Here is a 12576-nt window from a genome sequence, read left to right as displayed (position 1 = left end):
AATTGACCCATTTATCATTTTTAAATAGAACATGTAAACAATATCAAAACATAGATACCTTTATATGAGATGACTTGGGGATCTCAGCTTACGAGAACAACTTCTTCCTTTATATGTTTATCCCCCTCAATGTAATCAAATATCTAATGTTGATAGAATATGACTGCAATGTTTAGGAACCATACCTTGACTGAAATAAAATTAAATAATTATTTAAGAAATATTTATTTATAAAAATAAAAATCATATAATTATACAATAAATAAATAGTACATTAAAAATTTTAAATATATTTTATAATGATTTTTTTATTATAAAAAAATATGAAAATCTTCTAATTTTTTGAATTAAAAATATTTTCTATTATTGACAGCTAAATATGATTTCCATATTCTTTGTCAAAATCAAAATTGAAATTTTGTATCATGGACAGCTAAATGAAGTCTTCTATTATTGAAATTTTCGTGATTTCCATACACGTGTTTCCTTATAAGCTAAGCCTACTATAACCTATCTATATATTTAGGTTCATCGCACAAAATGGGAAATAACACTAGCTGAATAACCAATGAATTTTAACTCACTAGCACTATAGTTGTCCCTAGGACTACGGTGTCTTGTGTTTAACTCTCAATCAAAGCCCTTAAAAACAATACTTCTGGAGTTCCATACCTTAAAAGATACTGATCAAGTTTGAACTTCTTAATAATAAAAATATTAAAGATGACAATGAAGCATATTGAACACAGAAGCCACCTCCATTTAGAACGGTAAACTATTAATCTGTAGACTTTACAAGCAGACACACAAGAACCAGCTCTACCATGGTTGATGACCAAAAAGATTAGTAGAAAAAGATGTCTTCGCGGCAACCATGAACAATCTGATAAGGCAGTCTATATATACATAAAGCAGGGTTCCCCCAGCAGCTGCCACTGCCTAGAAACTGCAATCACTCTTATATCTCATATTCAGATATCCTTCTAGCATGCAAGCCTTTCCATCATCAAATGTGAAAATTCCCTTCGATATGATATTAGATTGTGTATGAGGGGGAAAAAAGTGACATTAAGAATAGGGAGCGTTCATACATTACTCTTGGCAAATGCAGAATTCATCCACTCTTGTAGACAAACACACCAAAACTTTATTCAGACCAAAATTTCTTAAACGCAGCTATGAACGATTTAAAAATAGCCAACACTGGGTTAGTTTCTGATTCTGCAGGATTTTTAGATGCCCCTTCCCATGATTTACTGCCCAAAATCCAAGAGAAAGACTAATAAGTGAACCTAAAATATCTAGGAAGATTGAAGATCAAAGCAGCAAGTTTGAAGGTGCAGTTACCGTATAAACTTACATATTTATTCTGTCTAATGTTGGATTGTTCCCTTTCTGAGAGTTGCCACTATGTTGAACATCAGCTTTATTTCCAGTAACTTCTTTTTGGGTTATTGGCTCACTGCTATTGGTACTAGCATACGTACGATTTAGAGTTGCGGTTTGGGTGCCATTTGATGCATTTACAACCTGCAGAAACACATCAGCAGTAGTTTAATATTAGTTCCAAGCCCAATTTTTCCATCCCCACATATTTTCAAATGAAACTATAGATTATGCTTTTCATTTTTTGAGTCAAGTTTACAGTTTCATCCAAGTAAATAATCAGTGGCAGAATTCAACCCAGGCACATTAAATCATGTGTAGTCAGATTTTTTATTCATACAACCTATTTCCTGCATCTTGCATCATTTCAAAAGCTTGAATGCACAAGAGAAGAAATAATAGCTGAGCAGTTGCAGATTGCAAGAACTTAGAGTCCTTTTGGTGCCCAATTGCTCCAATTGCAGTAAGTTAATACAGCCATGACAATGGGAACCGACATGATTAAAAGAAGCATTCACCAAATACATGAGTGTTGAGGACTGCATATGGACACAACACAATGCTAAGTCGTTGGTCATGGAAACTCAACAACAAACCTTGGTCCCTAGCACTTGTGTCCAGCTGTAACATCCTCCCCCTCTAAATTGATAAACTATGTAGTCTATTCGGCTTTCATCTTTAAAAAACCACAAAATTTGAACAATGTATGGGCATTAATTCTTAGCATAAAGGCAACCAAACCAGTGAACCATGTTGTCCAAGTGTTCCATATCCATCAATACGTACATTAATAGTCAGCATGAGAAGTCCATTGCATGGTTCTACAGGTAAATTATGCGTTCAGCAAAGTAAAAAGGAAAATAACGGGAGGGGGAAAGAGAGTGAATAATTGACAGGAGTCCAAGATAATAAAGCTTAATATTTAACATGGGCTATTTTGAAACCCACGGCAATTCTTTGAAGATAAGAAAAAAGAAGAGGCAACTGAGAAAAATAATCCTACGCCACAGCCTTGTTGATAGCATGTAATTCCTGTTCTTTTTTTTCTATTTAGAACCCTGTTGCATCATATATTGCACTACAATTATTAAATACATGAACAGTAACACGAGTTTCTAATGTTTCACAAATATTATTAACTAACTATAAAAACCACGATTTTTTTTTCTTTTACCAAACACGACTAATACTTCATTTGGAACCCATATGCCATTGACTACCATGTTGATCCGCCCCAACCCAATTGACCTCCACGTTTGTTCTAAATAACTAGGTTCACCATTCACCTATTTTTTTGCTTCATATTCCGTATTTTTTTTTCATACTAATAAACAATAATTCCTATGCTTTAAATCTTTTTTATGCATGATGTAACAAATTGTGCTGCTGATACTGACTTATGTAAAAAAAGATGAGCTAAACATTTATATTTTGCAAAGCATTCATCCAACAGAAGCCCTAACACAAACTCCAAGAAAAGAAAAAAAAATCTCACCTTCGTTTCGGTAATTGCCTCATCATTACGTGATGATTTCACTTCTACATCTATGTCAACCTGAGTATCACGCACAATGCCATCTTTGGTAGCAAACAAATTTGAGCTTTCTAATGGCAGATCTTCTACAGTTTTAATGGCTTTCTCATCCACAGAACTGGAGTCTCCTTCAAACAGTGGACCTGCTAGGTCTTCTACTTCTTTATCATCCACCAAACAGGAATTGCTTGACAAATTCATTCCATCTATTTTAGAATCAACATATCCTGGTCCCGAGGGCACCTTTTCAACATCTTTTTCTACTACAGTTCCATTCAAATCCCTTAATTCACCAGACTTTCCATCCAAGTTATTAGAAGGCTGAGTGACAGGCTGTAATGGAAATGTTTCTACAATTACATCTGCCATCTGAATCACTTTAGTCCTAGATGCAGCCACCTTTTCCATACCTTTCTTTGTTTCCAGTGCTTCACTTACTTGAGTCTTTGCAACTTTTATTTCATCACATTCTTTATTTGTTACACTTATATGATTCCCATTAATGATTTGCTCCTTGTTAAACACCTGCTGTTCAGGTTCAGCATTAAGCCCATCAGGAATTAAGTCAGGTTCTTCACTTGTATTCTGATACTGATCAGATGCAAAAGGACTTCCATTCGGTGAAATAGGCAGAGAAGCTTCAGGTTCTATGGAAATTGTGCCCAATGGGTATTTCACCAATAACTGATCAGTATTCTGTTCCTCTGGCAAATCCTTAGCAGGACCCAGCACCCTATTTTCTTGGATTATTTCTCTAACAATCTCTCTTACTGTGTAGAAAGACCCACCAACTTCCTTGTGTGTAAGATTTAGAGAGGGGAAATTCCCATTGTTTAAGCTCTGGTGCCTGCAAAACATTTGCTGAATGAATGATATATCCAAGTTGCATATTCCTACTCATATAACTTGGCAAAGGTTAGTAGAGAAAAGTTAATAGGTAAAAGGACTAATCTAAACAATGAAAATATCCTAATTGTAACATTGTAAAGCTATTAGCTGTCATTTGTGTTGCTGGCTAAAGCTTATGATATGAACCTAAAGCCTACTATATACAAATTGTCATAGACTCTTAGAATGTCTTGTAAATGATTTCAACATTGTTTATCAATGGAGACCCCTTTATATCCTATAAAATTCTATCTTTGCTGATCAAGAAAAATGAACCAAATACCTAATAAAACCTCCTTCCTTCAAACCAGCTTAGTTAAAAGCATAAGGTGCACTCAAAGCAATACATCAACCCATTGCTTGAAGTGCAAAGTGCAAAAAACGTGCTCACTTCATTGAAGAAAGTGCAAAATTATTTAAAAAATTAACTAATAATATAACATACAAAGTAAATACAATCCTTTATATAAAATTTAAACCCTTAAGAAATTATCGAACATTCAAAAGTTTTTAACACTTTCATCATGATCTCCAAAATAAGATCCATTTCTATCAAAATCTTCATCTAAATCAGTCTCAACATCTTCCACATTGGCCTTAAAGTCAAGGCTCCTTTAATTTTTTTTTTATTTTTTTTGCGCTTTAAGCGCAAAAGGCCCTTGCTTCACTAAATGTGCTTAGCTTAGCATGTGTAAAAGCACTTTCCTATTTGTCGCTACGGTTTTACTCTTTTTGCCCTTTTCGCTACACTGCTTCAAACATGCACCTAGCTTATTTTCTAAATGATTAGAATCTATCTTCAACTTCAAGGTCCGTGGGTGCATACATTTTCACATTTACACATGTGAGCAGCTTCATGTATCCCAAGTATGCATGAGAAGTTTGCATTGACGTTTTTTTATATTAAAACTAGGAGGGATGAGATCAATTGCAACAGTGATTATTTTTGGACCATAAAGAATTAATTTAACAGGAAGAATTTCACCAAAGGGGAACCATTATGCAAATTACTTCTTTATAAAGGATTCAACCATTTCCTTTCTCTCCTTCTTTGACCGCCGAATACGAGACTTCCTCCCTCCAGACTCACTGCTCTTTGCTAAGGCATATGTGTGGCGGCCTACCCAGCCACAATTTATAGAATGCATGATGCCAAATCGTACACCAGCTTTCAGCATGTACACCTACATATTAAAGGATGAAAATCAGAATATTATTACCACAGACTCTCCATTAGACGATTCTAAGTATTTAAAAATTACATAATTGTTCTCAGTTCCAAATCATACATTTTTGATGGACAAAAAAAAAAAAAAAACGTGTGTACCTAACATCAAGAAATAATGTGAAATTGCAAAGGAAAAAAAAAATCCATGCTGCCCAAGATCTTTTAGAAAGAAAAAGACAAATAAAGTATAAGAAAGAGAAAGCCGGTATATCTCTACCAGAAATTTAAGTAAGCAACATGTCTGGGGTACACTAGCAGCACAAGTTCAGCCAAAAAATAAATACAAAGGATACATTTATAAATCAAAAAAAAAAAGGGACGAGAGGGCAAATTATAAAACATATCTGGTGCACTTAAAACATCAGGTACTCAAAAAAAAAAGTAATTCTTAAATTTTAGAGGACAAGACCCATTTCAATGTGAGTGAAAGTGCACATGCATGGGTGCTCGGAAGAGAGAGATAGACGATACAGATAGAGAGAATTTTCCCCATCTACAGTTGAATCAAAACATGTGAAAGGAAATTAATTTCAAATTTTGATGTCATCTCAAATATGTTTGTGGTTCCAATCCCAAACACAAGAACATACATCTCAGAGGTAAATAACTGCAGCAAACCCAATTGTGTATAAATTTCTAATTTGCCATGCCCTAATCATGAAAGTTCAAACTTCTCTTCACATTCCACTTTCTTCCTCTCTGAAATCAAAGAGCACACGTCCAACCCTCCAATATCCAACCCACCAACACAGATAATCCCATATAGAAGAGGTGGAAAAACACTGAAATTAGTCCAAAATGAAAGCAGAAATTCAGTGGCAAAGTAATTAAATCCAATTCAAGAAAAACATTCTAAGAACACTAAAGGAAAAAAACTCCTGTCAACCCAAAAGGCCAAAACACATAAATAAACAAAAAAAGTCAAAATAAAAGCAATCTGATGGTTGGGTTGCTGAAGGATTGAATTTCAGCAAAAAGTTATTGCATTTACAAAGAAAATTACAAAAAAATAATAAAGAAATGGATGGCAGAAGAAGCAAGAACATGCACTTGTAGAGTGATATGTTACCTGGGAGCTTAGGAGAGAGAAATTTGGTTTCCATGGGTTCTAGATTCGATTTAAAACCCTAAACAGAGCAGAGTGTAAAACCACGAAAATTTCCAAATTTGGGCCCAAACTGGGCAGCCTTTTTACTCATAATGAAAACACTCTGTGTTGATTGATTGTGATGATCCACATGGACTCACCCGGTTTTTGTGAAAGCCCAATAAATATTTATAATACTGAATTTTATTTTCGATTAAAAATTATTTCAAACTATTTAAGTAGATCTCAAATTCAATTATTATGGCTAAAATAATACTAAACCCGTTTAAATATATATTTTAATTAATAATCTTAATAAAAATTATTTTTATTAATAATTTATATTTAAAAATTTTATAATTTTATAAAATATTTAAAACTATTTATTTAAAATACATTATTTAAAAATTTATCTTTAATATTATAAAAAATATATTTTATATTTCATTAATTATTTATATAAATAATTTGAATAACGAGCAATCAACATAGTAAATTCAAATTTAATATAAATATTATTTCATAAACCTAAACTCATATCAAAACTGATAATATCTTTCTCAAACCCATCTTAATAAGGAGGCCAGATCATGCACTTGAAAAAATTCAACCTACCTCTATATTATATGATATATTAGTAAAAATATTGTTTACACCATAATTTATTTTTAATATTTTGACCCCAGTCAATTAATGACTCTGAAATATTAAATTAAATTATCAATTTAATGTGATCGAATTCATAGCTTAAGCTGTCATAAGACCAACAGTCAGTATGCATTAACTTTATAAAGCCAGACTAATTAAATAATTACTGATAAGCACCCAAATGAACATTGCCTAAGGATGCAGACCTCTAATGGAACCCAAAGATCATCAACACCAAAAAAAGTTTTTCTTTGAACAAAATAAGTTGCAATTTCTATGGAAAAAGAAGCACCATAATATATATTTCAAAGAGGAACAGATCAAGTGTCAACACAATAACCTAACTTGTGTGAGATTACATTGATCATCAAGTAAAATAGGCAAGTAATCAAGTTGCCTAAGTTCTAGTTCTTCCAGAAACTAGCAAGAAAGAAAACTCAAACTCTCTCTAAGGGAGGCTCTCATCTACAGCAGAAAATGAAAACTGAAGGAAGAAGATGGTATTCTCTTCCTTATAAACCTAGGGTTACAGAAACACAAGCTAAAATTGTTAAAACAAAAGTTACAAATAATTGTGCCATGTTGGCTATCCTAATAAGAATAGTAAGTGTATTAATTATAAAGACAAAAGATGACAGCAGCATTAATTACAAAAGGGCAGAAGGTGGCAACAATTAATCCCTCTTTATGGTAGAATATTGGGGCCCACATGGTCAAAAAGTAGCTCTCTTTAATTCAAATGAACCAATGAGCTCTCTCCACGTGGCGTGAACCCTACAAACACCTAAGTGGCTGCCAAGTGGACTCCAAGGTGGCATGAGGCATGTCCAAAGTGGCTGATGATGTGGCTAGTGACGTGGTAATGGAATCTGAAGTGGCTGGTGACGTGGCAATGGAAGCTCTAGCTTGGCACATGGTAATCCACTTAGATTCTTGGAGCAAGCAAGCTAGGCCTTCCTTTTGCAGCTCCCCTCCTAAGCCAAAAATACTTTTATGGTCCATGAGCATGCTTTGAAATTGCTTATCTCTCGCCCTAGTGATTGCCCCTTTGAAGGGTGGTAGTGTTCCATGATGATCCTCATCATCCTCTCCCACTTGAAAAGAATTCATCCTCGAATTTTTTTCTACACCAAGGAAAGGAGTAAGATCAGTTACATTAAAAGTATTACTAACACCATAATCACTAGGCAATTCTGTCTTATAAGCATTATTGTTAATTCTTTCAAGCACTTGAAAACGGCCATCACTTCTAGGATGCAACTTAGATTTCCTTTGGTTAGGAAACCTTTCCTTTCTCAAATGAATCCATACCAAGTCACCAGGTTCAAAAATCATAGGCTTTCGTCCCTTATTAGCATGAGATGCATATTGCTCATTTTTCTTTTCTAGATGCAACCTAGCTTGTTCATGCATCTTTTTAACCATTTCAGCCTTTTTCTCACCATCCAATGAAGCTACATGATCAATAGGCAATGGTAACAAATCCAAGGGAGTAAGTGGATTAAAACCATAAACAAGCTCAAAAGGAGAGTATCCATTAGTTGAATACACAACCCTATTATATGCAAATTCTATGTATGGTATGCATTCCTCCCAAGACTTTAAATTTTGTTTCACTAAGGCTCTCAAAAGTGTGACTAAGGTCCTATTCACTACTTTTATTTGGCCATTAGTTTGGGGATAGCAAGTAGTAGAGAAAAATAGCTTAGTTCCCAATTTTCCCAAAGAACCTTCTAAAAATGACTCAAGAACTTGACATCCCTATCACTCACAATGGTTCTAGGTACCATGTAACCTAACAACCTCTCTAAAGAATAGATTAGCAACATATGTAGCATCATTATTTTTGTGACATGGGATAAAATGAGCCATTTTTGAAAACCTATCCACAACAACAAAAATTGAATCATGACCCCTTTGTGACCTAGGCAATCCCAAGACAAAGTCCATGGACAAATCAACCCAAGGATGCTTAGGCATGGGTAAGGGTGTGTATAGCCCATGAGGCATCACCTTAGACTTTGCTCTCTTGCAAGTCTCACATCTAGCACATAGTCTCTCAACATCTTTTCTCATGTGGGGCCAAAAGAAATGCTCCCTAAGGACATCTAGTGTTTTGGCAGCACCAAAATGCCCCATAAAGCCTCCACTATGACTCTCATTTACAAGCAATTCCCTCAAAGAACTTTTAGGCACACACAATCTATTTTCTTTAAACAAATATCCATCATGCCTAAAGTACTTTTGGAATACAGATTTCTCACATGCATGGAATATGGCAGCAAAGTCATCATCATGCTCATATAATTCTTTAACATACTCAAATCCCAATAATTTAGAATCAAGAGTAGTAAGAAGATTATACCTGCGGGAGAGTGCATCAGCTACCACATTCTCTTTGCCCTGCTTATATTTCACAACATAAGGAAAAGACTCTATAAATTCTACCCATTTAGCATGTCTCCTACTCAACTTATGTTGGCTTTTGATATACTTCAAAGACTCATGATCAGAATGTACGACAAATTCCTTAGGCCATAGATAATGTTGCCATGTCTCTAATGCCCTAACTAATGCATACAATTCTTTGTCATATGTAGAATAATTCAATGTGGCACCATGCAACTTTTCACTAAAGTAAGCAATTGGACGTTTCTCTTGCATGAGAACAGCTCCAATCCCTACTCCTGATGCATCACATTCAATCTCAAATGTCTTGTCAAAATTAGGCAAAATTAATAAAGGTGCAGAACACAATTTTTCTTTAAGCATGGCAAATGCATGTTCATGTTCTTTACCCCAAACAAATGTCACATTCTTTTTGACATGTTCATTTAATGGAGCAGCCAATGTACTAAAGTTAGGTACAAATCTCCTATAAAAACTTGCTAATCCATGAAAACTCCTAACTTCAGATGCATTTTTAGGTGTTGGCCAATCTCTAATTGCCTTAACCTTTTCATCATCTACTTCAACACCTTTGCTACTCACAACAAATCCCAAAAACACAATTCTTTCTAAGCAAAAAGAACACTTTTTCACATTTGCATATAATTTTTCTTTTCTCAACACATCAAACACAAGTTTCAAATGATGCAAATAATCATCAATGTTTTTGCTATAGACAAGAATATCATCAAAGTAGACAACAACAAACTGTCCAATAAAAGCTCTCAAAACATGATTCATAAGCCTCATGAAAGTACTAGGGGCATTAGAGAGACCAAAAGGCATCACTAGCCACTCATATAAGCCATATTTTGTTTTGAAGGCAGTTTTCCATTCATCACCAACTCTCATTCTAATTTGATGGTAACCACTCTTCAAATCAATCTTACTAAAAAAGCAAGAACCATGCAATTCATCCAACAAATCATCCAATCTAGGAATAGGGTGGCGATACTTTACAGTGATTTTATTCACAGCTCTACAATCCACGCACATCCTATATGTTCCATCCTTCTTTGGCACAAGCAAAACAGGAACTGCACAAGGACTCATGCTCTCATGGACATGTCCCTTAGCCAAAAGCTCATCTACCTGTCTCTGAAGCTCCTTAGTCTCAACTGGACTACTCCTATAGGCTGGTCTATTAGGAATTTGAGCACTAGGAATGAAATCTATTTGGTGTTCAATACCCCTAATAGGTGGTAAATCCGAAGGTATCTCATTCGAAAACACATCCTGGTATTCCTGTAAAAGAGACACAACAGAAGAAGGAAGATTGGGGTCAAGGTCAGAAACTTTGAAATAATTCTCCCTATACATGAGAATGTACAATGGCATCCCACCCCTCAAAGCTCCTCTCAACTCCCTTCCCCCAACATACAAGCTCATCTTTTGCTCTCTTCTCTCCTTTTGTCCCGAGCCCTCTCCCTTTTCCATTACACTCACTTTCTTTTCTTTCACTTCTTTCTTTTTCTCTTTCCCATCACTCTTTTCTTTACTTTCTTCACTCTTGTGCTCGGCCTCTCTTAATTTTTCTCTCCAACTCTCTTTTCTCTCCTTAACAGCCCTCAATATTCTCATTTGGTCCTCATGTGCTTGTGATGGTAACAAGGGCACCAAGGCATTTGTGTAGCCATCTTTCTTCAAATTGTAGTGATTCTTCCTCCTATCATGAATCACATACTTATCATACTGCCAAGGCCTACCTAGCAAGATATGTGTAGCTATCATGGGCACTACATCACATAAGACCTCATCATGGTAGCTCCCTATAGTGAAAGGCACCACTACTTGCTTAGTTACCTTCACTTTGTTGCAATCATTTAGCCATTTTAACCCATAAGGTTTAGGATGCTTAAGGGTAGGCAATCCTAATTTCTCCACAAGTAAGGAACTAGCCACATTGCAACAATTACCCCCATCTATAATCATGCTGCACAACTTCTCCTTCACCACACACCTAGTATGAAAGATGTTTTCCCTTTGCAACTCATCACTACCCGCAATAGGTTGAGCACTCAAGGTCCTCATGGTAACCAATACAAAGTCATACCCATCGGAGGGCTCTTTAACGTGCACACCCTCTTCATTTTCATTCCCCTCAACTAACATCAAAGGTTCGACCTCATTTTCTTCCTCACTCTCTACCTCCCCATCTTCCCTAATCACCATGAGTCTCTTGTTAGAACATTAGGAAGCATAATGCCCGTATCCCAAACACTTGAAACACTTCACATCTTTAGTCCTAGTAGTAGCAGTACCCTCCTTCTCCTTATCTTTACTTTCTACCTTTTCTTTCCCCTTCCACTCTTCTTTCCTAAACTTAGACATTTCTTTCTCACCCTTAGAAGTCTTATCTATATTTGGTTTCCAAGGGGCCTTTGGAGCTGAATGGACACCACTACCATACTTCAAAGCTCTCTTCATTTTCAATTGTTTTTCTATTTTAATGGCTATGTGCACCAACTCAGTCAAATTAGTGTAAGAGTGCAACTCAACAACATGTGCAATCTCCATGTTAAGACCAGCTAGGAAACGTGCCATAGTAGCCTCTGGAGGTTCATCTAATTGTGCCCTTGCTAAGGCTATCTCCATTGCCTTATAGTACTCCTCTACACTCTTCCCTCCTTATGTCATCCTTTGCAACCTTTGGTAGAGTTCCCTAAAGTAGTGTTGGGGAACAAATCTCTCCCTCATTGCTTCTTTCATAGCCTCCCAAGAAGTAATGGGTCTAAGACCTAAAGTCCTTCTCCTAACCATCAACTGGTCCCACCACACTATAACATACTCCTTAAACTCTACGGCTGTAAGCTTCACCTTCTTTTCTTCACTATAGTTATGACACTAAAAAATTAGCTCAACTTGCCTTTCCCATTCCATGTAAGCATCCGAATTCTCCTTCCCATGAAAGGGAGGAATTTTCATCTTAATACTACCCATATTAGTGTCTACCCTCTCTTCTGGGCCTCCATATCCATAATCACCATATCTATAATCCCAAAATCTAGGCAACCTACCTCCTCTTCTACCTCTAGCTCCCCTGCCCCTAGGTGGTCTATAACCCCTACCACCATAGTTGTAGTTCCCAACCTCAAATTCTTTTTCTATCTCTTCCTTAAACTCTTCCTCAATATGCACTTCACCCTCAAGGTTCTCCACTCTTGGTTCCCCTATATTCTCACTTCTTGCCTTATGTCCCTAGCATCATCTCTACCCCTTGCTCTCTCTTCCCTATCCCTTCTCATCTCCTCCAAAATCCTATTCATGTCATCCCTCAATGTATTCATGCCCAAGGTCAACCTCTCAAATTGTGCAGCCATGGCGTCCCTATACATAGCTTCATCAACTAGGACTCTT

The 12576-nt window shown here is 35.9% G+C and overlaps 2 protein-coding genes across 4 annotated transcripts; both read right to left on the bottom strand.

The window, feature by feature from the left end:
- Nucleotides 1-681: 681 nt before the first annotated feature.
- LOC110666500 (uncharacterized) lies at nucleotides 682-6242 on the bottom strand. 3 transcript variants are annotated; one of them, XM_021827000.2, is made up of 6 exons: nucleotides 6106-6179; nucleotides 5627-5818; nucleotides 4820-4992; nucleotides 2882-3767; nucleotides 1361-1530; nucleotides 682-1256 (listed from the first exon to the last, which is right to left on the bottom strand). In XM_021827000.2, the coding sequence occupies exons 3-6, from the start codon at nucleotides 4984-4986 to the stop codon at nucleotides 1148-1150; spliced, it is 1332 nt and encodes a 443-aa protein (XP_021682692.2). In that variant the 5' UTR covers nucleotides 4987-4992; nucleotides 5627-5818; nucleotides 6106-6179; the 3' UTR covers nucleotides 682-1147. The 3 variants fall into 3 exon arrangements, with proteins under 3 accessions (XP_021682692.2, XP_021682693.2, XP_021682691.2); XM_021827001.2 differs by lacking the exon at nucleotides 5627-5818 and having other exon boundaries at nucleotides 6106-6242; XM_021826999.2 differs by lacking the exon at nucleotides 6106-6179 and having other exon boundaries at nucleotides 5627-6062.
- LOC131173000 (uncharacterized) lies at nucleotides 5692-10005 on the bottom strand. Its single transcript, XM_058134641.1, has 4 exons — nucleotides 8843-10005; nucleotides 8524-8736; nucleotides 7556-8326; nucleotides 5692-5818 (listed from the first exon to the last, which is right to left on the bottom strand). Exons 1-4 carry the CDS (start codon nucleotides 10003-10005, stop codon nucleotides 5692-5694), a joined length of 2274 nt encoding a protein of 757 aa, XP_057990624.1.
- Nucleotides 10006-12576: the final 2571 nt, after the last annotated feature.

The sequence above is a fragment of the Hevea brasiliensis genome, chromosome 14 (assembly GCF_030052815.1).
Source record: "Hevea brasiliensis isolate MT/VB/25A 57/8 chromosome 14, ASM3005281v1, whole genome shotgun sequence".
In the NCBI taxonomy this organism is placed as follows: domain Eukaryota; kingdom Viridiplantae; phylum Streptophyta; class Magnoliopsida; order Malpighiales; family Euphorbiaceae; genus Hevea; species Hevea brasiliensis.
Note: the sequence above shows the minus strand (reverse complement) of the source record. Positions and strands in the feature narration are given on the sequence as shown.

Coding starts and splice junctions, on each gene's coding strand:
- LOC131173000 (XM_058134641.1), bottom strand. CDS start 10,005: ATGCCTTTTGGTCTCTCTAATGCCCCTAGTACTTTCATGAGGCTTATG. Junction 8,737..8,842: donor TTCTTTTGGCCCCACATGAG/AAAAGATGTTGA, acceptor CCTAAGCATCCT/TGGGTTGATTTGTCCATGGA. Junction 8,327..8,523: donor GTGAGTGATAGGGATGTCAA/GTTCTTGAGTCA, acceptor TGCATATAATAG/GGTTGTGTATTCAACTAATG.
- LOC110666500 (XM_021827001.2), bottom strand. CDS start 4,986: ATGCTGAAAGCTGGTGTACGATTTGGCATCATGCATTCTATAAATTGT. Junction 3,768..4,819: donor GTTGAATCCTTTATAAAGAA/GTAATTTGCATA, acceptor AATGTTTTGCAG/GCACCAGAGCTTAAACAATG. Junction 1,257..1,360: donor ACATTAGACAGAATAAATAT/GTAAGTTTATAC, acceptor GATTTTGGGCAG/TAAATCATGGGAAGGGGCAT.